Source organism: Cygnus atratus, chromosome 5, assembly GCF_013377495.2.
Source record: "Cygnus atratus isolate AKBS03 ecotype Queensland, Australia chromosome 5, CAtr_DNAZoo_HiC_assembly, whole genome shotgun sequence".
NCBI lineage: Eukaryota > Metazoa > Chordata > Aves > Anseriformes > Anatidae > Cygnus > Cygnus atratus.
Window position 1 is genome coordinate 6,059,685 of NC_066366.1, and position 24,921 is coordinate 6,084,605.

General features: G+C 35.3%; 1 protein-coding gene across 1 annotated transcript in view; it reads right to left on the reverse strand.

Moving 5' to 3' along the window:
* SPON1 (spondin 1) overlaps window positions 1-24,921 on the reverse strand; it is a 186,612-nt gene that overhangs the window by 133,721 nt on the left and 27,970 nt on the right. The window contains exon 3 of the mRNA XM_035550153.1: window positions 16,858-16,991. Within this exon, the coding sequence (XP_035406046.1) occupies window positions 16,858-16,991 (134 nt within the window). The remainder of the gene's footprint in view (window positions 1-16,857; window positions 16,992-24,921) is intronic.

Consider the following 24,921-nt stretch of genomic DNA (forward strand, 5'->3'; position numbering starts at 1 on the left):
ACCACATTTTAGTCTACAGGAGCCTGAAGGCTAAAGCATCACAATGGATGACAAGACAAATTAATACCAATTAAAAATAAGTATTAATTAATATTAAATTACCTAATACTGACTTCTTAAGAGAGACTTTAATGTTATGAATGTATTTGACTAGAGAAGTTTAATTTTGATGTGGCTCCTACAGTAGTTGAGATTAAGTCTGACAACCCAAATCCATTGTAGCTGGATCTGGAGCTGGATCAGAAGAGACTTGTTATTTCCTTGGTGCAGCTTATCCAGAGACTTCAGCTTTCAAGAATTAATACCTTTAACAAGTGAATCTCTTCTACTTCATCTTTTCTAAGCACTTTAATTGCCAGCTGAGACTACAGCCTACTGAACAGTCAGATGCATGATGCCAGGAGATACTGGTTGTTTACATTGGAAGTATGAGGACAGAGAAAAGAATGGACCGATAAAAAGAAGAGGTTCAAGATCTGCAACCTTTCCACTTTCCCCATTCAGTGGGGACAGTACATGGGAAGAAGGCACATTCAAACTGTGTTTGAGAAAAAGCTGAAAAAGTATCCCGCTCATGCAACACATGCAATTAACAAAGAATGATCAAATTAATCCATTAAATGACTCTATGCTATTAGGGAAGTTTTAACCAGGCTCCTCCTCTTACTCTTTTTTCAAAATCTGCTGCAACAAGTTTGCAGCTGCAGACAATGTTAGAGTGGTGTCTCCAGTTCACACAGTTGTTTTGGCTGGAAAAAAGTATCTGGAGTAAGGATTTGTGGCAAATATTGTTGAAAAACTTTGGTACATAAATTGCTGGAGGATGTAACTGCAGGGAACCTGTGCAGCATACATTTTGCTCTTCCTAATTCAGTTCTGTGCATGCCAAATTCAATACATCCTTCTCATGTCTGTTTAGCTGCTGCACCCATAGCTCTGGTAGCAGTTTTGCTGTAACAGATCCAAAGAACAAGCTGGTCCCAGTAATCTATGAATACATAAAAATATCAGTAGTAGAGCTGCATTATTCAACCTATGTTTGGGAATGCTTAGCAGCTGCCTGGACAATACAAAAACCATGTACTGCCCCTATTGTGATCCAAATAGATGTCTCCTCCAAAGTATACTCTACCAGGATCACTGACAGGAAGCACAGAGCATCCAATACTTCTGTTGCTCTATAGACATTAATATTAACAAACCAGAGATTAACCTCAGAAATTTTCAGTAACCTGATCTCTTTAAAGTGTGCTATAATCAATATGGGAGCAGAAGGTCAATACCCAGTCGTTTACAAAACCAACTATGAACAGGACTGAAGGAAGATTTTGAAGGATTTCAGTATGAAATTACAGCACAAGTTACCTTTGGCTCACTGATGGAAGTTCAAAATATATTGATGGCAATGGTGTTGAGGGCATGCATGCATTGAACCTGAATGGGACAACATAAAACAACCACTCCGAGCAGGTCAGCCCAGCAGACAACAACAATCCCTAAAGTTTAAAGGCAACAAAAGGCTGGCTGTGATTTCACCTGCTTCAGATTATTGTGTGAAGAGAATATGACACCAGACGTTTTGACTAGGTTAGGAGAAGCTAAGAGGAGGAGTGACAGAGGTAATTTTGCTTAAGGATTGATGCAGAGAGGATTTATAAGCAGGGGAATTGTGATGGGGGTCAGTTCTCAATTAGGCATCTAAAGGCTCAAAGGAATAAGACTCCAGAGCCGAATAGGGTGAAAAAGTCGACTCAGCAGCTAAAGCAGCAGAAGACCTGTGACATTAGGAAGTGACAGCAGTTACCAGAGCACAGCAGAAACAAACAGATCAAGAAAGTAAATGGAGAAAGAATTGCAAAACACATTACATGAAAATCAGGAAATTACTCTTAGAGTTAAGGAAGCAGCAATGTTGTAAGGTACAGAAACAGGTGTTAGGAAATGGATCAAAAATTGTCTGAGATACACAGAGGAAGGACAAGACCAAAGTCTAGTCATACCTTTTTACTACAGCAGTGGATTGTCAGACTGTGGATGTGATTACAAATAGATTATACACATTAGCTCCCCAAAACAGGCTGGGGTAATGAATACTCATTCTTTTGAAATGACTGATTCTTTCTCAAAATGGTTTGAAGCCTTTTCTATAAAACAAGATATAGCAGCAGGGAGCGAGAAAAAAAAAAAACAGTGTCAAGAAGCCTTTTGCTTCTGTGGGAATCCTGAAACATCCCTGACCCAGATAAAGGTCATCATTTCATGAAGGAAGTGATTACAACTATGCTTAAAGCATCAGGAATTAAACAAAAGCTACTCAGTCTGTATCACTCTCAATCATCACAACAAGTAAGAGCACATGAACAGAACTATTAAAGCATTATTGTGAACAGTAGTAAGTAATAATGGAAACGATTATGATGATAAATTACCCTTAATATTAGAAGCTATAAGAAGCAGGCACAGACTAAACTAAGAACTGGAATCCAATCCTACCAAGTTTTATTTGGAACAAATGTGTAGTTAATTAGATACTTAATTTCACCAGAAACTCCTAGAGAGGAAGATACTTTAACATGGACAGTCAAGATACACCAAGAGTGATCAGAGATACAAGAGCAAGGGATCAAGCACAGTAGACACAAGCAGGGGTGCTCCTTCAGTTATATGTATGGGAAATAAACAAACTGAAAATGTTTTTGAGATTGACACCTAAGCAGTGCAATTTAAGCATTTTCAACAGTCAGTTTAGATTTCAAAAATGAAGTATAAAGGAAAACAAACCTGATCTTCGAGACAAACCATAAGGTGTACCTATCCAACTTCATAAATATATATGTATAGTTAGCAGTTGTTTACACCTACCAAAAAAAGAGACAGAAAACTACACACATTGAAAACTGAAAACATACAATTATTAGATACCCTGATGCTGAGGTGTTTGAAAACCTAGATGTGTGCCGCAATCTCATGCTGCTGATGATTGTGAGATGACCTTCTACTGAGAACTGACCTTCTATTAAAATCAATTACCAACTTCAATTTCACTTAATCAGATGAAAATCACAGCCTTAATTTCTTTTGAGTAGCCTCTGGAATACTAGAAAATTATAAGGACATCACTTAAACCTGTCTTATTGCCAAGCAGTTTTTTTTTTCTTTTTTTTTTTTTTTTCCTGGTAATGTCAATGAAGAAAACACATATCTGAGTATATCTGAAATTTGCCTCCTCTTCATGAGTTTGGCTTTATTTTATTTACTGGCTTGAAAATTTTTAGTACTTTCTAAGTAGAACTATGGGTGGCAGAAATATAGACTACTACTATAAAACTGGCAAGAATGAAGAGCTATTTGTGTTTCTTCACTACACTGAAGACAGTGCTTTGTCTATGATTTATTCAGACAAACTAGATAAATGCCTGTTAGTATTTGTTATCTAAAGTAACTCTGATGAAAAAGAGAATTTCTTTATGAACTGTCGTAAAATGGTGGTACCTCATATACATGGAAATATCTCTGCAGTGTAGAATGTTCTTTTATTTTGTATATGAGTTCTTTCTCTCATCATATATTTATTTCAGCAAACAATCGCAAGGCAATTGCAGCACAGGAGAGCACACCTTTTTTTCCAAGTACAGAATAAGTGTATATTGCAGCTTCGGAGAGAAAGCTATGGGAAGAAACATTATGACAGGTGGTCTGTAGAACTTAAGTTGTTGGAAGATATTCAAGTTATCACCAGGCTATGTACACTGTGCAGTGAGTGAGTGTCAAATTAACCTCCTAATGAAGAGAGCTGATTACTTTTGTAGATACAAGCCCCTATGTCTGCAAGTCTGCCCTTTCAGCAGCAAAAGAAAAACCAGAAATAATAAAGAATTCAAGTTTGCTTTCTGGTGCATTGCAAGACCTTAAACTACGTTCTGAAAAAAGCAGTGAACTGACTGGGCAACAAATCCATTTCTGTAGGAAAGCAGTGCAGAAGGCATTCAGACTGCTACTGTTAGGAAAGCAAAGATACTTAATGCATATCCAATGAAGTAGAAAAGACAAAAAGTGGCTACCTAATTACTGAAAGGGAAAGAAAAGAATGGTTGACCCAACTATTTGCTGAATTTTATATTTCAGTCCGTTCACACATCCTTCCAAAGATCGTCAGACGAGATAAGTAGAATGACAAGAATCAAGTCAGCAGTCTGTTTACACAAAGAACAATTCCTTTTCTAGGTGATTTTTTTCTTTTATCATTTCAAAAGAATTACAACAATACATGCAGCTGCTCCTTTAAAGAAACAAATCAGAACTGATTTTGTGGTTCTTCGTAAGAAAAAAGAATCAAGATAAATACCATGTTCAGATTCTGGGACCTTGATTTATATAATACATTGCTCTTAGAGAGTCTTCAGATAATACATTTAAATCTACACGAGGAGTTAAATACTTTTCAACATAAGTAATGATAGCATAATCTAACATTTTGTTAATTCAGCCATTTGCCTTTCATACTAAAATATAGCTATGCTTGAAACTGTAAGATGCGCTATATAACTATTTTAGATTTCTGTGGGCATGCAGACAGGCCAGCAAATACTGAACTCAGCAAGCTAGAAAAATTCTGCTAACAATATGCCACACTCAATATACTTCTTAAATTTAACAAGTTTACTTTCACACCCTTACAGAAACAGTCTTGAAATACCTGAACAGATATTACAGAAGGAGCAAATGACCAGTAAGATAGGCCAGTTTTATGACTAACTTACTTTAGACTTTGTAACATGTAAGAATTGCCAAAGGGTTGTAGGATTAAGACCACATACTGTTAATTTTAACTCTCTTTCCTGGGTCTACAGACACTTAGAACAATGAAGGATCTTGCCAAGATATTCCACCTGCGTGTTATATTGAAGCCTATTACTCACTGGGCACATGCTGGATAAAATCACTGGTTAATAAAATTAAAAATGAACCACAGTAATGTTACTTAACTTTTTCATGATCTTATTTCCTCATTACTGGATCCAATTTGCCCTTCACTTCTGTTGATGTGAAATGAGAATACCATTACACTACAGTGAACAACATTACGATTGTATGAGATTGAGACCACTGGTGCTCTGGTTTTAATATATATATAAAAAAATCTTTTTACCTGTAAATTTTATAAGTAATATGACATTTGATCCACATATATATAGTTTTTTAAATGGTATTCCATTTGTTTTCTAAAGTGTACTACATTAAAACAATACCTTCAGTTCCTGACATAACAGACAGACAATTTCTTGAACATGACTTATTGTGCATTGAGAAAGCTTAATTTCAGTTCAAGTGGAAAAAAAAAAAAGATTAAAAACATTCAGTCAAAAAATGTGGAAACAATTCTGATGTCATCAATAGTGACTGTTTTATGTTTTGAAAGGAAATCAAATTATGACTACCGTGATTATTTCTATTCCTTCCTCTGTTTCCCCTCAAAATTGACAATGTCATTGAAGTCAAATTAAACATCTGTTTGTAAAATAAAACAGAGTGCTACTGACAGCTGCTGCAGAATGGCAAATGTTCTACAGCTGTCAGGCTCCTAAATTAACAATGATTTTCATTTACAAACAGCAAACAACAAGAAAATAATAGAGTGGGGGTTTTTTGTGTTTTTTTTTCCTCCTCCCACTACTTGAAATTTATGGAAACACAGACTTTACTAGGGACCTACCCAGAAAGAAATCAGAATTTAATGTTTTTACCTCTGCATTTACTGAAAGCAAAATTCAGACAAAATCAAAGTGCAATGCAAGACACTTCGGAGAACTTCCCTCCATAAATGTCATAATCCTTTTGCATTTCCTCTCCAGGATATGCAACTAGATGTAAGAACTCTTACAGGATTTATCCTTTTCCAACACAACTTTTGTCAATTAAATAATACTACTGAGTAAAAACATTTTATTGATTCTTCATACCTTTTCTAGATTTATATATATATGTATACATCAAACAAGCAAATTTTTCAAAATTTTATTAAAAATACTTGCATATTAATTAAATCAGATTCAGATGGCATGAATTTTTACACCACCACGTTGAAGTATTTAAAACAAATGAATTTGTCTTCTCATGTTTAGAACTCAGCTGGAACTCACTGAAGGGTTTCAAGTTCAGTGAGGTTATGCAAATATCAATATTTTCATTAATAACTTGAATGATGGAATAGAGAACAAGCTACTGACTGCAGACAATATCAAGCTGCAGTTGATTAAAATGCTAAGTGGTTCATAAATCTGAGGAATTCTGAAAAAGAGTAATTAAATAATGTTAAATATAAAGTCCTAGTTTTAGATAAGAATAATTACTTGCACAAAGACAGAAAGGGAAAAGCCAATGAGACAGATGTATTTGATATCAGGATGAAGGAGTTCTAGTGGATGAGAAGCTGAATGCAAGTAAATGTTATTCTGTTACAAAAAGTACTCCTGTGAAAGTACTTTCTCTAAGACTGAGCAGAGCCACATGAGGTATCTGTAGGATTAAAATGCTCAGTACTCAAGTAGCACTGTTTAAGGATACGAACCATTTGGAGAAAGTTCAGACAAGACCAGTAAGAAGAATCAGATATCTAGAAGAGGGAAAAAATGAAGGAGCTGAGGTTAAACAGTCTAGAAAAAAGTCTGAAGTAAAGGTATGGGTTGAAGAGGGGGGTTGATGAGGTAAAATTACAGCGCCTAAGATTAATGGCCAACAGAGGAATCATTTTAGCAAAACAATAGCAATAACAAATAAGTATTGTTATCAGTTACTTGTGGGGACTGTCAGGACTCCATCACTAGAAGTTTAGAAGAACAGAGGTGGACAGGGACAACTCAAGCAAAGCTCATCCTGGAGTCAGACAGTAAAAGACAGGTATTTCACCAAATAAGTCCCTTCCATCATAATTTGTTATGGCTTCTCTATTTATCTTGAAGCTTTGGATCAGAAAGTAGAATTACTAGAAACCATTAAACCTGATTTACTACTACTTCATATGCTTTTTTCCAAGTGCACAATTTGAACACAATTTAGGAAGCAATAAGTATCCTCAGAATAGTGTTGCGCATCTAGAAGGAGCATGGAAGTCAAGCATTTATAACTATTAAGAAATAAAAATAGAAGTTTTAAATTTCCCATATATCTTTGCTAAGTACCAAATGGGAATCCAATTGACTTCTGATCAATTCCACGTTTGAATTATTGTCAATTGTTAACATTAATGGTTAATCTTAATTGCAGTACTTCACCAGAAAGCACGGAGAAAACACAGTGAAGACCAAAAAGAGAACTGATGCCAGCATCTCTATCATAAAAAGTGCTGTACTTTTCTAATGCCTGCATTCACATACCACTGCATATCAAAGGCCAACATTGTTTTTGGTCATTGCTGTTCAGTTTGGGTGTTTTGGTGTTAGTTATTGTTGGGGGATAGAGCAGCTCCTGTTTAAGAAAAAATACAAGTATTTGTGCAATATAATAACCATTTGGACTGATCAATTGCATGAGTTGCTCACATTTATCACAAAATGTGCCATAACACTGATTTTTTTTTAGTGTGAAATCTTCATATGCACTTTCAAGGTACAATGTGAAACTGTTGCAAAGTGGATTAGCGGTTTTGCTACTGAAAGATGGATTTGTTCCTTGAAGACAGCGAAGCAACAGAAGAACAGTGGGATTTTTTTTTCATTAAATAAACACTTTATATTGACTAGTCTGAATTCAACATTATCAGTCATAATAAAACCGTAACCATATTACCCCTACCACAAGAGGAAATATCATTCTTTCCTTACTGCACACACGTTACGTGGGCAGTGTGCTGTCAGTCCTACCACAGTTCCATTCTGCTCCCAGTCCACTGCTCAAATTTTAGTGACCTCTCACAACACAAAAGACTGAGAGGTACTAGGAAAAGCAGGCCAGGCACCTCTTGTATAATGCCAGCTCCAAGTCTAGCTTGATTCTATTGCAAGCATCTCCATCAGTTGAAGATATTCATATCTTCCCTCAAGCCTGGGACCAATAAATTGCATCTCCAAAGCAACATCCACAGACCTGGCTGCAGGATATCCATCTGCTTATGCAGCCCAGTCAGAAGAAGTAACCTTTAAATAACCTTTAATCCTTTCCTCTTCATAATGGAAAGATTATCCACTTTCCCCATCAGCTGTATATACACCCAGCTGCCATCCACTTGAATCATTAACATCATGGATATAGGAAGAAACAGTCACCATCTTACAAGCTTCACAGAAAAATTAGGCATAAACTCGATTTGCAGGCATGCCCCACACTATGAAGACAGTTGCAAAAATGCATACAAATTCACACAAAGGGCCATTTCATAAATGATTGCTACCTATTTAAGACAGCTGCTAGAAAGTATTCTCTTTTGATCCTTTACGAATAATTATTTAAAATGCATTTAATTATAAATTTATAGGAATTTAAAACCAAAATAAGTACAAAAGAAAAATTATGTAAATAAAATTGAAGTGCACATTTATTTCTCATTGAAGTAGAAAATGTTGATTTCAGACTAGTCAATATAAAGAGCTCGTTTCATGCAAAAAAATATATTCTTTTTTTTTCCCACTGTTTTTCTATTGCTTTGCTCTCTTCAAGGAACAATCCTATCCTTCAGTAGCAAAACCGCTAAGCCCCTTTGCAACGCTATGTCTTTGCAAACAAAACAACATAAATGACTCTAGCTGGATTTTATGGGATTAGTCTATTAATTGTACTGTAAAAAAGATCATTTATAAGAGCATAAAATTACATGAAAATCCATTTACAACAGATAATTTCCAAATTCATGTGCTCCATTGCGAAAATAAAGAAACAATATTAAATCTGTGAGAAAGCAAGTGCTTAGGTTTTTGTTGTAAATGTAGATGTGTTCAGTCAGGAGATCCAGAGACACCTAGATATATTATATAGACATAGATATAGTAATATATAGATATATATTACTGTATATATTAAAATGCAAGTATGCATTTTTGTAATACAATATTAGACCTACTCTAAATATAGAAGCTATATAGAAGTACAGAAGTTTATTCTTCTTTCCTAGTACAAGTAAATTCTCTGTGAGTGTTTTGCCTAAAAAATAAAAGACAGGACTGTAATAAGTTGCAGTAATATTGCAAATTTTAAAGTTTTGTCCTATTTATTTTGTAAAAATATATACATATTTATCTGGAAGAAGAAAACATTTCAATTCTTTTCAAGTAATTAGAACAGTAAAATACTATCATATCTTCTTTTTGTTTTGTTTTGCGGTGTTTTATAAAGAGTCTCTGATCTCTAGGTTGCTTCTGAGAAAACTGAGGCATTGAAAAACAAACATGATAACCCAATGTGAAAGACAGGAATGGACCAAACCTTCTCACTTCCCATCTCTGTCCCTAGTCACTTAAAGCTGTGTACATTCCCATTATATCAACTCCTAAAAGTGAAGAATGGGGAAAAATAAAAGCAGCTCGAGATTTTCTATACATCAAAGGTTGTATTTGTTCTAAGGACATCCAGAGATATCTTAGACTGCCATCTTTTGTGTAGACATGCATAGAGTGCCTAAATAAAAGATTTTATTTAAGCTACACACAAATATGAAGCTATGCTTCTATTGTCTGTATCAAAAAATGAAGTACAGAAGCTACTGCAGTTGCCATGTGCTAATTAACTGGAAGAAACAGTGTTATTATTTTTCAAACTATTCGTACATGAATTCTGATCATTTCTCTGCATGCAGAAGACTCAATAATTCTATTGGGAAAATCAGTATAACTGTTTATAATATGAGAAAAAACTTTTTGAAAATATTTTATAACTGCACTCAAGTGCTTCAGTATTTGTATATATATATAAACAAACAAAACAGCAGAACACTTTCTGTTTTTGTTTGTTTGTTATTTTAAAGTATTCTAATTAACAGTCAAGCAAAATAGTTGGCATTTAATTATCTGGACAATAATACAGGAAGACTGAAGAGAAAATAAAAAGACTGCATTACCACTCAATATCTAATCCAAATGAGCTGAAGGTACTTTTTGGGTTTCCACACTTTGCGCATTTAGAGACATTTGATAGTGAAGTAGCTCCTCGTAGGTGTTCAACTGTGTACCAGTAGCTCATGTGCTTCAAATTTATCAGTGTGACTTTTCAATAAGCAGAAATACATGAATCTGTTTTTCACGAAATACAATCCACAATTACGCAAGAATCATAAATAGTAGGTGAAATAATATTTCATGTTTTTATAGCAGATAGGATGTATTTAAAAAATACATCTCATGTAAAAGCATTTAAAGAAATACTCAGTTATGCATATGGGAAAAAATTTGATCCATACATTATTCAGGTAAGTATCACAGAATCACAGAATCGTCTAGGTTGGAAGAGACCTCCAAGATCATCTAGTCCAACCTCTGTCCTAACACTAACAAGTCCTCCACTAAACCATATCACTAAGGACTACATCTAAACGTCTTTTAAAGACCTCCAGGGATGGCGACTTAACCACTTCCCTGGGCAGCCCGTTCCAATGCCTAACAACCCTTTCAGTAAAGAAGTTCTTCCTAATATCCAACCTAAACCTCCCCTGGCGCAACTTTAGCCCATTCCCCCTTGTCCTGTCACCGGGCACGTGGGAGAATAGACCAACCCACACCTCTCTACAGCCTCCTTTAAGGTACCTACAGAGAGTGATGAGGTCTCCCCTGAGCCTCCTCTTCTCCAGGCTAAACAACCCCAGCTCCCTCAGCCGCTCCTCGTAAGACTTGTTCTCCAGACCCCTCACCAGCTTCGTTGCCCTTCTCTGGACTCTCTCGAGCACCTCCATGTCCTTCTTGTAGCGAGGGGCCCAAAACTGAACACAGCACTCGAGGTGCGGCCTCACCAGAGCCGAGTACAGGGGGACAATCACCTCCCTAGACCTGCTGGCCACACTGCTTCTTATACAAGCCAGGATGCTGTTGGCCTTCTTGGCCACCCGAGCACACTGCTGGCTCATATTCAGCTGCCTATCAACCAGTACTCCCAGGTCCTTCTCGGCCCGCAGCTTTCCAACCATTCATCTCCCAGACAAATCAAAGGCCTAAGCAATTGCTCGTATTTGGCTAAGTACTAGCGACCAAAGAAAAGAGCGTGTGAGTACAGAGAGGAGCAAAGAGTCTGCTTATACTGCTTAACCACCTTAGTCTAGTAACCCGAAGAATTTAAAACCTTGCCCCACTTCTTTTCCTGCTATCTCATAGATACTGATAAGGAATTTGGGACAAGTCTGAAAAATAACACAAAAAAAATTCAGCCATAACTGTGTATCATGTATCATTCATTTTTCTTTGTTGTGTCTTTATTTTTAAGCTCAACCCTGTGATCATCTATCAGATTTGCAATAATTTTGGAAGACGCTCTCTAGCTCCCATCCATCTAATAGAGGAGCCTGACTGATGGAGACCCACTCTACTGCTCATTGACAATTGAAACTTTGTTCTGTTAGGAGCAAGTATGTTCAACTTGCTGTTGTGATAGAGGATTGTAGTATCAATTCTCTTACTCAGAGAGAGTAATTCTGAAATGCATTTCATTCTGACCATTTCAGTCTGGCATTTCTGATAAACACTTTTCTTAAAACACTGTTACTGAGTTGGTCATATATTATTAATTCACGTACTACAGAGCTCCTCTCATGCTTTATGGGTTTTGTTATCCAGATGTGTCATGCTCTGTTTCTCCCCCAAGAGCCCTCTGGATGGATCTCATCGTGAGTTTTGAGTATAGAGAAGAGAGGGCTGCATACCAAGACAGTTTCAGTAAATATACATTGTTATGAACTCATGGGGTTTTGTGACATTTGGATCCTTTGCATTTGGTTCTTCTTTTAGTCTTTTCAACATCACATCTCAGTGTAGCGCTTACTCAGAATGAGATGTCAAGCAACCTGAAGGAACATTATGCTTGAAATTACAAGAAAACAAGAAGTGCATATCCAAAAAACTCTAGCTGGATTTCATTCACCCTGAGAGCTTTGAAGGCTCAAGAGCAATAGGACTGCCAGAATCCACATGGTGGCTGGAAACTGAGTATTACATCCAAGGAGTAGGCCCATACACTAGCACTGAAGTATCACACCCTGGAAGCATGATAGCTTTGCCAGAATAGCACAACTACCTAAAAGTTTTTGTCACTATATACATTGATATACCAAATCTATCACAGCTTTTATTTGGAAGACCGCAATTCTTTAAAATAATTCTATTCTCTGTTGACCGCATGCAACCAAAAACAGTGCAATTAAAGACATAAAGAGAATTATGTATGCAGAAAAAAAAATTAAAAAAAAAACACTTTTTCTCAAAGATTATAAAACATTCCCCTGAACATGGCTCAGAAAACATTTCCAGAAACAAACAGCAGAGAGATTATGACAAATACAGTGGATTTTTGCAAGAAGCAGTGTTAACAAACAATAATTACAGATACCAGATTTTAATTTGTTGGTTGTTTAAGCATCATATGTATAGCAGAAATAAGTAACTTGTAAGCAAGAACTGCTAAATTTATCATATAAATCACATCCATTGCCCAAGAAGTTGATTATTGTATGAACCAATCACATAAGTGTTGTTTATTTTCTAAATAGTAATTGTATGTTACTTATCTGCATGTGGCCAAAATTTACTACATTAACAATTAATCTAAGACTCAGTGAAAAATATCAAATACTAACAGAGGAAAAGATAATTACCATCTAGGAGTACTCAACTCTTCATGCGATCTTCACCAACTGACAGATTTAATCAATTTGGATATTAACAAGATTCTCCATACCATGAAATTTTAATATGAAACAAGCTAAGACTATTTACAAAATTTTCTTCACTCCTGTTTTCTATCACAGAATTCTACAAGCACTTGCAGAAAACTATTTCATTCTGTATTTTTCATCAGTTACATGGGCTTGACCTTTACCTACCACTTCAGGGATGTGAGAGCACCACACTGAGAGACATTTTCTCTTGAGGAATTCAACTAACCAGTTGTGTTTGGAAATCTGGGGCTAAAAGTGGTCTAAAAGAGGTGATTCTGCATCACAGCAAAGCAACTTTTAATAAACATTTATTCCATTTTTTGTCAATGATGTATATCACTAATTGAAATCCAGATTTAAGACTTTCCTTGATAAAATGGATACATTTCCACTAGCTGTTTTTGCTAGAGAATCATCACAGCTTTTGCCTGAAAATAATTCATCTTCTCTTAGTCAGTTTGAAATGTGTGAAAATCTTGCTCTAAAAAACTACAGCATTAAGCTATAATACAACAAGTTATAACCAGACAGAAGTACTGATCTGGGGAATGAAAACCTCTGCATATTAGTTCTTAACTATAAAACCAAATAATGCAAATGTGTGATTTTTGCTAAGAGACTGAAATAAGTACAACAATTTTTAGGTGTGTTTTGTTTTTTAGTCTTTTTTTTTTTAAGTAAAAATAAAAGTCTTTAGATTCACTTACACAAAATATACTAAATATAGAAGTAGACTGGCCAAGTGAGGGTTCAAACCCCTGAAAATCATTCGCTTCCATGCAATGATGTAACTACTACCAGGCTCTGCCACTGCCCAATTGTCTTCAAAATGATTAGTTTTTATAAAAAATGCACATAGCAAAAATAATTTTGAACATTTCTCAAAGTTTTAACAGTCGATTTTCAAAGGTTTTATAGAGGAAATGCATTCTGAGGAACCCCAAAAATAAGCAATTAAGCTTTAAAACAGCAACTTTTATCAGTAGGTTGAGGAAATTATGTGGTCCTTCCATATTACTGTATGGTACCTTAGTGTTCCGTCAATCACAAGGAACAAGGGAAAGTAAGTAGGGATAGAAAGATGAAATGTTGCACTGTGAACAAGGAAACAAGTAGACTGCACACAGCATAACAGCTCAGGATAGTCCATACAGACGTCTTCAACCACAGCAGCAAGAAAGATGTAAGTAGTTTCTAAAGCTAGCACAGATCTTAGGGCAACCAAATGAATTCTTATTGCTAAGTAAGACCCTGGTGTATCCTGTTTGTGTTTCAGTAATAACTTTGTTCCACATATCAATACTTTCTATTCAAGTAGCTAGTGCCGCGAGATAAGGCTGACTTCTCAATTGGACAGCCAACGGTGCATTCCAGTCCCAATGTGTAATCCTAAAAATCACGGTGCTTAAAATCATCTTGCAGTATCCAAGGCCATCCCCAAAGTGATATGCTGTTTCTCTATTTCACCCATCTAGAGAAATAATTTTAAGAGCTGGTATGCTGGAGTCTCTGTACCTTTATGTATTTGGATTTAGTTGCATGGAGCTCCTAGCATTTAGGAGGCAAGGGAAAAGAGTGCTTAAAGCTTGAGGGTCTCTCCTGATCCGTGTGCGACATCTAATCAAAGTCCTGTGTCTAATTCTGTCCTGTGTCTTCAGTGAGACTCAAGCATAGGCTTAACTGCTTGGACAAAGACAGGCTCAGAGTCCAAGGACTGAAACAGATATGTATTGATAATAAAAACTATTTGCACTCCATCACACACAGAGAAAAGAAAAATACAGGGGGCTTTTTCTTCCTCTAAAGTTCAAGGCTTCAGAATTTTCCCATGATGGGTTTGGATGTAACTATTTGTAATATAACTGCTTTTAGACTGTTGTTTTTATTACAGCATTAAAGCTCACACAAATGTCAGAATAATTGTGAAAACTGCATCCAATGTTTCTATGCTATTCTGTGGAAGATGACCATAAAGCAGGTTTATAAAGAATGTTGACTGTAAATTCTAATTCAGATGTGGTCAAAGTTTTACATCCAAAAGAAAAAATGCAAACGTTGTTAATGCTGAAAACACATTGCAATGTATGGTGCCATATTATTATGTTAACTTCTGACATTAGCAACTCATAATAATCATGATTGTTTCATTCATTCTTTGAACTGCTCTCAGGTCTAGTTACTTTCCCTCTAAGGTCAACAAACCAGCCACTGGGAGCAGGTCTGTATTTTTCACATATTTCTACTGAAAAGTACCTAACAATTGACTTTCACTTTCAGCAGTACATACACATCTAGGATATCTGCACGCACTGTAAATAGGTGCTTGCAACACTAAAAATTCGTCCTTTCTCTGTGAACTTCAATTTATAAGATGTTCCTTTAGTTCTTGGGGTTTTTTTGTTTGTTTGTTGTGGGGGTGCGGGGAGGAAGAGATGGGGAAGGAGGTTGATAATGACAATCCTGTTTAAGGCAGTAATTAAAAAATCCACCAATTTGAGTTGTTAAATATCATGACTGGATGACTGGATTAAAGTTTAAATCACATCTGTCCAAAAGCAGGCATGAAAAATTATTACCTTATTACACTACAGTAAAAGTGCCTTGAGTATTTGTTATGCAACTAAGTGGGAGGCTGTTCTGAGTGGAAAAACAAATAGCCTTACTGATAAATAGCTCAACAACTCTGAAAGAATTATCTGTATTGCTGAAGGAATTCCTTTGAAAACTTTCACATATAAACCGTAACATACAACCTGTCTGGCCATGCAGCAGGCAGCACACTTAACAGTTTAGCTACAGTCTGATATGCACTTGTTTGTCTTAAGCTTAAAGAAGCCCACAGCTGAATTCTTGGGTTGTTTCAGTAAGCATTAAAACAGGTGTTCTTAAAATTACTTTACTGATCCCAAGAGGCAACAGATAGATGTGCACTGCCAAAGGTTTGAGACTGTTTCACAGCCAGCGTCACGGCTGAGACCAAATCACCCTCACGTTGCTTGTGGCACTGAGCAGGAGAAGGAAGTAGAAGCACTGGGTGAGAGGGCAGCAGGCAAGGACCAGCTTGCTGGCCTGTTCAGCAATCAGTTGCAGTTTTAACAACACATTTTCCTAAAATGGCCTGAACTAACTGCAGCACAATCATTATGATAGCATCCCCTTAAAAGCCTAGAGCTGTTTTGTGTCTCTGAAGATATTCCCAGTACTGATAAGACTGAAATTTTTTGGTTTACTGCAGGGCACATCTAAGCAATTGCAAAGGCTTATCCCAGACAGAAGTTCAAAGCAAGAAAAGAAATCCCAATTGTCTACACATATTTGACCAATCTATCCTATTAAATATGACAAGCAAAATCTAAAGAGATGAGATAATGTTTCTCTGGCAGTTTTCTCCAATACTCTTAGTAGTAATAAGTGACTTAAGATTTCTACAGATAAAAGAGTGGCCCGACAGCACAGTGCACCTACATAATATTGCCTTTGTCTATTGCTTGAAAAGCATGAATACACATGCAGCAAACTACAGAGATAATAGGAAAACAACAGTAAAAGGTCACCAGCTCTAAATAATGAAAGTACTCACCTATAAACAAATCTGTTTTTACTGATAAAGGTCCTTTTAGAAACTCCTGACTACAGAACTATTGTTCATCGCAACCTAGACCATGACTTTTTTATATGCATCTCAATGAGAAGGATGCAATTTTGATCTTAAAAGTTCAGAATCTTTAGGTTTTCAGGTGTAATAAATAGAAATAAAATTTTCAGTAGACTGAGAGCCTACCAAGTTCCATTAGGGTTACCAATTCAATGGTAACTGAAAGCATGGAGTAACTTTTGAACACTTAGGCTCTAAGTCATTAACATTTAACTGTGCAAGTAGAACTATCTTTGTTCAAATGTGCTAAGTGAGAAGAAAGCATCTAAGAACTCACTTCATAATCTAATAAATCTTAGATTTACTATTAATTGAATTTGACTTTAATGATAAGTTTAATATGCATAAAAATACTTACTTTAGAATTACACAGCCTGTGCCAGTAGGAGGAGCCGTCCAAAACACTTGAATGCGTGTCCTCCTTCTAGGTGTGCTCTCAGTAACTGCAACAGGACAATTACTCATGAATTGTGTTTCTTCTTCATCTATGATCTAAGGAAAATAAAGAGAAGAATGTAAAAGGGTAAGGACATACATAGACAATGTCTCTCAAATGCATTCTGTCAGTTCATGTTTTCTTTCAGTGGGATTACTTATAATACTCTCTGCTTAGCACAGCACTCTTTGGTAAATTGATTTTAAAACATGCAGATAACTCACTATAATAGAAAAAAAATGAATATAGAAGAATATTTCAGTTCTAAGTTTACAAAAGATTGTCCTTTCTATGCACAGCTGCAAATAACCTTGTTTGTGATTCTGATTACAGGAGGTTCAGGTAAATATTAATGAACTGAAAATATTCAAGGATGCAACATTTCCTTTTTTTTTTTTTTTTTTAATTATAGCAACTGGTTACGACACATGGAACAAGCTAGAAAAGAGGTTTCCAGATTGTTTACTTTTTCTTTTCTTTCAAACTAACTTTTGTTTAGACAGTATTTTTCACCAGGTATAAAAAAAAATCTCCAGGTCAAAGCAGGTAACGTGAATCATATCGATCTATAATTCAGAGTCTGTTTTTCAGTCCAATATGCACAGGTTTTTTTTACTTTTATGAGTGAATGATATTGAACAGAAAGGTTTAAGTGACATAAGTTAAAACCAGAGAGGCTGACTTGGAACTGGTGTTGTTCCAAGGGTTTTACTCAAAGGTGTCTGTGACAAAATAGCTTTCTCACTACATATGTACTTCATAGATTGTACTTTAAGCCTTCTGTTCCTCAGATCTCAAAGAAAATTCACCAGAAGCTGCCAAGTTTTATTTGGAAACAGCCAATGCTGTGATACTGCAAAATTTCTCTTCAAAATTATTCAGTGGTCCACTGTCATTGATGAAGTGAAATTTCACACTACATTGGGTCAAGTTTCAGGCAACAAATTATAAATCATATTGTTTTGAGAAAGAACAAAACTCATCCCTGAAGGAACTTTTTCAGAATTCTGGTTTTAATAACACACACTTTTGCCAAATTACATTAAAAAACCATCATCTGGCTGTAAATATAACTTTAAACAAGTATTTTGACTCAAAATACAAATTTACATTATAAGAAAAAGACAATATCTATAGTTTGACCAGATTTGCTTCAGTGAGCAGGCATCTACATTGCCTTACCCAATCCTACTGCCAGCATTCCAAAACATTTCTAGCTGACCCAACGAATCTATTTCTGGTTTTCCATGACAAAAGAGAGGCACTGACACAGAGGAGTGAATTTAAACTCTATTTAGCTGGTCAATACGGTGGTGGTTAATGAGTTTATCTGGTCAATACGATGGTGGTTAATGAGTTTTAAATCTAAAGCCATTAATATTCTTTGACTTTTTCAATGCTGCATAAAATCTGAGTAAACATAATGTATGCAGCTACTACTTTGATAGATTTTAATTAATGTGAGGTACTGGAAAACATGGGAGCTAGTATAAGCTTAAACTGGCACTGCTCTACTGTATTACTACTTCCATGTAGTACAATCTAATTCTCTTAACTTGAGTATTAAGAAGTCCCTAATCTACAGTTCTGCCTTGATCATCAACAGTATTTATTCTGTCTGCCTTATTCTGGCAACAGCAAAATAGAGAAGTAAGACTGTTCACATATTTCTCAGAAAGGTTGTCTCAATTATTGAGGAGCACATCAAGTGACCTTTTGCTCATATATCACAGTAAAAAGTAAAAACAATTTTCACGGAAGCTTTGAATGTGTGATTTTATTTTATATAAAATAAAATATTTTATATAAATTTTATTTTATTTTATTTAATAGTACCTTTTTATTTAATTAATTAATTTTATTTATTTAATTTATTTAATTAATTATTTATTATTAATTATTATTAATTATTTAATTATTTAATTATTTAATTATTTATTTATTTAATTTATTTAATTAATTTATTTTATTTAATAGTACTAAAATAAATAGTATTTTATTTTATATAAAATAAAATACTATTATATATTGCACTTCATAAGACTAAACGATAATTCACGTTGAAATGGCTGTTAGAAGGTCATCTAAAAATTCTCAAGAAGGATATCTTTTCTAGAAATACAGAACCACTACAAATCCCTGGATGAGTTACACTAGCTCCATGTTCTGTGGCTATTAAAAAATGCTGTTGCTCTATCTTAACTGACATCCTGGCATAAAAACTTCAAAAATACATTCAATTCAGGTCAAGGAAAATTAAGCACTTACAGGTAAGTGTAAATACTTTGACTGACCAGATAAAAGTTACTCAATGAACCTTTCACATGTTGCTTTTCACAAATCTAGTGTAGCTCTTGTCTGAAACACACTTCTTCAAGGAATGTTTCTGGAGAAGGCCAACTGAAATGAATCTGTTTTCTCAAAGCACAGAGTTGCTATTTTCAGCTAACAAGCATTCGGCTGCTTTCATATCCCTAGACATGATTCTTCCAGCAGTCATCACTGTAGACCCATCTGTGATGCATTTAAGTGTTAGGTAAATTCTTTTCTCCAGGCAAGTCAATCCTGCTTTTTTGCACAACAATGAATGGAATCATAAGGAAAAATGAAACAAAACAAAAATAAAAGTAAAAAAATCCAGCAACTAATACTTAAGGGAAGAGCTATGAGCAACTATGAGTAGTTATTGCAGGTAGAATTTCCGGTTACTGAAAAAACAAAACCCAAAATATTTGTCTAAATTCTAAATAATTGGAGCACATCCATGCCCATTTCCACTAGCAACAAATGAATACATAAATGCAGGCATGTTTTGCATTTCTGTAGCCTACCAAACTGCTGAACCTTGCAAGTTATGAATTTTCTCAAGGAATACAGATGACCAAAAAGAAATAATTTAAAAGTTCTGGCTGTGTTTTAGAACACAGTCCTGGAAGAAGAGGCAGTGTTTGAACCTCAAGGCTACATCACAATTTCCTGCATCAGTTACCATCAACGCAAGAATACTTATTGCACAAGTGTTTGGTGGAAAAAAATGACCATAAAAGAATAAGGTCCTCCAAAAAAGAGTTCCTTTGAAGAAAAATTAAACTGAAGCTTTCTTAATAAAGACTACTACTGTTGATGGAATACAGTATAGAACTCCCATATTAGTTAGAAAAACTCAAACATCAAATGATCTGAGATATTAAAATACATATTTAAGATATTTTATAAATTTCAGATTCTAGGACTTCAGGAAAATACAAAAACATCTCAAATATATATTTTTTAAAAGGTGTTTTTTTTTCCATATCCATGGAGGTTTGATTTTCTATAATAAGTTCCAAGGTGCAATACAGGAATGGTTCACCACTTATATAACAGGATTCCAAATAACACAATATTTTAGGGTGGTGGATGATATTACTGCAGTCTCACATAACACACAGGAAAGCAATAGTATCCTGGCCAGCACTGGGGAAAAAAAAAAAAAAAGATATGTAATCTCTAAAAATAATACAATCCTGATTTTAATTCTGGAATCAAGTCAGACCACATAGGCAAGAAGGAAAGAACTGGCAGGAAAAAAGCATGCAGATTAAAATGTAGCATCTGCAAAATTATAGCCTGCTAAACTCTAGGTTATGTGTAATGGGAAGCCTCACATTTTCAAGAATGGACCAGCAAACTAACTGTATATTAAACAAAAATCCTAAAAACTAACATGAACACTTGGCCCAAGAATCTGAGGTCTCAAAGGGAGTATATCTCTATGCAATGAATTCTTTTGAATCCATGAATTCAATGATATTAAGTCTTAACATTTTATTTAGTGGCTTTTGTTTTTGATTTGCTTTCTGTTGTGATTGTAATATTATTGGAATAATTTATTCCCTCAAGGAAACTAGTGTAAATCCTGAACAAGACTCTTGGAGTTAACCTGGATTTGAATGAGCGTCACACAGAGTAGAATTTGGCTGAACTTTTATAAATCTACAAACATGGAAGTAGGGATATTAAAAGGGAAAGTTTACCAGCCCCAGGTTCAATCTTGCATTCTTTGCCTACTCCAAACATTGAAGAGGTTGAGGAGTTTTGGGTGTTCCTGAAAAGCAGGACTGGATAAATGCTTGGTTGTTAAACAGATGAATGAGTGGTTTGCTTTTCTAAGAATTACAACATTTCATGCTGAGTGATAGACCTCACTATCTGACGTCTATAAAGTGTTAGTCAAATAAGCTAATTCTCTCTGCTGTTAAAAGCACTTAAAAATGTACATCGGTGTTAAAATGTCAAAATACTTACAAAAATAGTTATGTACACCACAAAGAAAGGAATTAATATTAAGTACAAAGGAGATGAAGTTACATAAATCCTCTACTGGCTTGTGTCCACTGTTTAAACCACTGGCAAGGTCCTTCAGCACCATTCCTTGTTCTGTGGACACATCATCACTTTCCACCCACTGAAACATCTGTGCTCTAACGGAACAACCAAATTAAAAAAAAAAAAAAGTTCAGAAGACAGGCATTTTTGTAGGCAGTTTTCTTCTTTGGAAGAGTTAATAAGGAGTCTGACTTCCAGAATGTTGCAATCTACTTGAGGAAACTTTCCCATTATGAAGAAAGCATTGGGTTTACATAACAGTAATAATATTTGGACTTTTGGATTTAATTTAGAGCACAGCTTTTTATATGGAAGGGAAAAGCAATGATGTACAAAGTCTTAGCACATCTACCTTGAAGATACACTTTCCTTTGTAATCAATTTCTTTGAATAAGGGACACAGTATTTCCTTTGGAGTTTATACTTAGATGAATTAAATGTCTAAGGGACATTTTAAAGAAGTGTCAGTAATCAGTCTGTCTGTAATTTGCAATCCAAAGCTGTGTAGCATTAATGAGCACTGCTGGGCTCATTGAGAATTGCCTTCTTTAGCACTGCACCTGAAGACTGGACTAGCCACTTTGGAGCACTGGTGAAGAGTATGCAAATCTGTCAAAGAAAGGCATGGCTAAAATGTGCATGTAGTTTATTACTATGTAACTTCTAGCACAGACTTTACATAGATAGACTACAATCTTGTTACTGGAAGTCAAATTTAATTCTGTAATCATTACCTGAGCAGAGATTTTATTCAAGCAAAGATTTAATGTAGTCAGGTAATGTGATGGTAAGTTCTGTGAAAGCAGTATCAGCACAAGATTTATTATGCTCCACCTGGCTGCCCGTGTGTCCAGCTACCTGCTTGTTTTTCATCGCAGGCACAAGGTAGTTGGAGTCTTCGGTGAAAAAAGGACCCTTCCATTTCTACAAAAGTATGATGCTAGATAGTCAGATCAAGTCTTTGATGCAAGAGAAGAAAAACTAAAAGAGATACATGTAGCTTCCAAGACATTAACTAACTAAATAGTGTGTGAGACTCTATAGGGAAAAGTATTTGAATTCCGTCCACTTGTTCTCTTCTTTCAACCAAAAATTTTGAATAGTGTGTTCACTGTGAAAAGGCTATGTTGGATATCAACAGGAAAGACAAGCTACTAAGAGAATCCTGTCTGAAAGTCTTATTAATTAACATGTCCCAAAATTATTCACTATCAAGAACCTTGTTTATGTCGTAGTGTATTGCAAATTGTTCTGCAGTCTAAACGAACCTAAAAGCTATATTACACCTACCATAGGGCAGGCCATAAGGTCTATTTCAAGGTGCAATTCAAACAACAAGAGGAAGAAAACAGTTTGGTGTAACAAGAACCTGGCATACAACAAACATAAAGCACTGCACTACCAGCATCTATGCTAACCAGACTTTCCTGCTGAGAAACTGCTTATGGAAAGCTTAACAGCAATTTCTTCTTTACTTAACTCAATATATAGGAAGAAAGAACACCTATATCAACAGTGATGGGTAACAACAACTTGTCATCAATTAGCATTTGCAAAATGTTAAATTGTATACTTTTTGTTGGGTTTGAACGATTCTCAATTAACTCAATCAATGTAACGTGTTGAATTCCAGGGCTTATGCTGAAGGCATTAGCAAGTAGACTGAAAACGGTCCATCAAGAAAATGCCACACCAGAAACTTGAGACGTATGAACTCTGATTGTTATGAATTGAGAAATTTCCATCTGAGCAGTCACAAAGAGTAAATTTAAGGTTCACAAAAAAAGAACCAAGTTTTGTTTCCTATGAATTTTTATCCTTAGCTGTAATATTAACATTTATATGAAAATGGTTGGGTGAACTGTTTTAAGCTCTTTTATCAGACTACATTACTAGTATTTTTGACAGATAATACAGCTTTCTCCAGATAACATATTACTTTTATAATCTCTAACAGAGAAACTCTATTAGGCATGGAAAGCTGTCATTATTCTCATAGCTGTAAATCTCATTTTGTTCCATCTATAGGTTTTTTTCAAAAAGTAGCTATTTTGACTAAGAAAATTCCTCTCATTTCATGTATGAAAAGCTCTTAGTAACCACAAAGATCCAGCAAGGAAAGAGCAAAATCTTTTTGAACAGTATTACCTTATGAAATCCCTTCAAAAATTCTAGTTTCTTAATGCAGCCAACCCTATCCAACAATCCTCATCAGAAACAGGAAATTATTCTGAAGATTGAACTTGTTTTTCTCACCTTGGCACGTAAAGGCTTGAAGAGCGCCAGTTGACTATTGCCCAAGAGAATGCCCCAGTGTAAGCGACAGAGCACACAAATCAGCAAGAGTAAACTGTGGAAGGGGGACTTCTCATGACGTTTTGTACAGAAGCTGCAAGTTGCTCTATGCCTCGCGTGGCAAACAGTTGAAGAACTTCATGCTTCAGTTCATGTTCAGTCTACACAGCTCATTTTACAACATTTGAAATAATGTCACAATTTTGACCGAGATTGAAAATTTTAGTTTTGAAGAAATTTTTGGCTCATCTCAACATATAATTTAGTGAAGACCTAAATCTAGAGTAAATTTACTGAGGTCGGAGTCTGTACTGAACAATTCAGCGTACTAACATTTTTTTTCTTTTTTTTTTTCCTGTTACATTCAGGTAGTAGCTAAAACATTGAACTTGCTTTTCAATGAAATCAGGGTTTGTTTATGTACTAAATACAGCTTGCATTTGGAAGCATGAAATGAATACACAAAAAAGGGTAGATTTTATGAACACTTAGTCAAATGGCAATGAAGAAATACTACTTTTGTAACTCTGTTACAAGGATTAAGACGTAGAACCATCCTACCGCAGCCCTGAGACAGAATAACAACCAGCAGGCATGACAGGGATGCCAAGCAAGGCTGTGCTGTGGCAATCCCTTGGTGGCAGAGGCCCCACAAGAACAGTCAGCATTAATCAGAGTAGTCCTCTAGCTGCAGTTCCCATCACCTGAGCCAAGACCAACCCAAAACTGCACGATTACAGTGCTAAAATACCCATTTCAGAAAAGACTAACCACAATAAATTCAATGAAGATAAATGGAGCATTTGCTGGGTAATGCTTTCACTGAGGAATTCTTTCATTTTCAGTGTTACTGTCAAACTATTTGTATGAATATTAGTCACTTGGCAAAAAATAACCACTGTTTCAATCTGGTAAGAAGTTTTGGCAGGGAAAAGTAACGTTTGATATGTGGTGTCTCAACTGCTTTCACCTTGGGAGAAATGTTGTTTGCTGAAAGTGATGTTTTATAAAAAGTCAACCTCGCAAACCATCAAGGATTTTCATAAAACAATCCTAAAGCAGTATAAGTTTTAGGATTTTGCACATTTCTGTTGCAGTCACTACATTTAGGACCATTCATTTAAGCTTATAATATTCACACATTTCTTTGGAAAGAGGAAAGAAAAACAAACAAACAAACAAACAAAAAAAAAACAACCTCTTGCTCTTTCCTGAGAATATTTCCTGCCATTTTGTCTGGTCATATATAATACAATTAGGCACTTCATATATAATATCCTATTTTAATCTGATTTGCTAGACATAACACATAAAAGACATTTG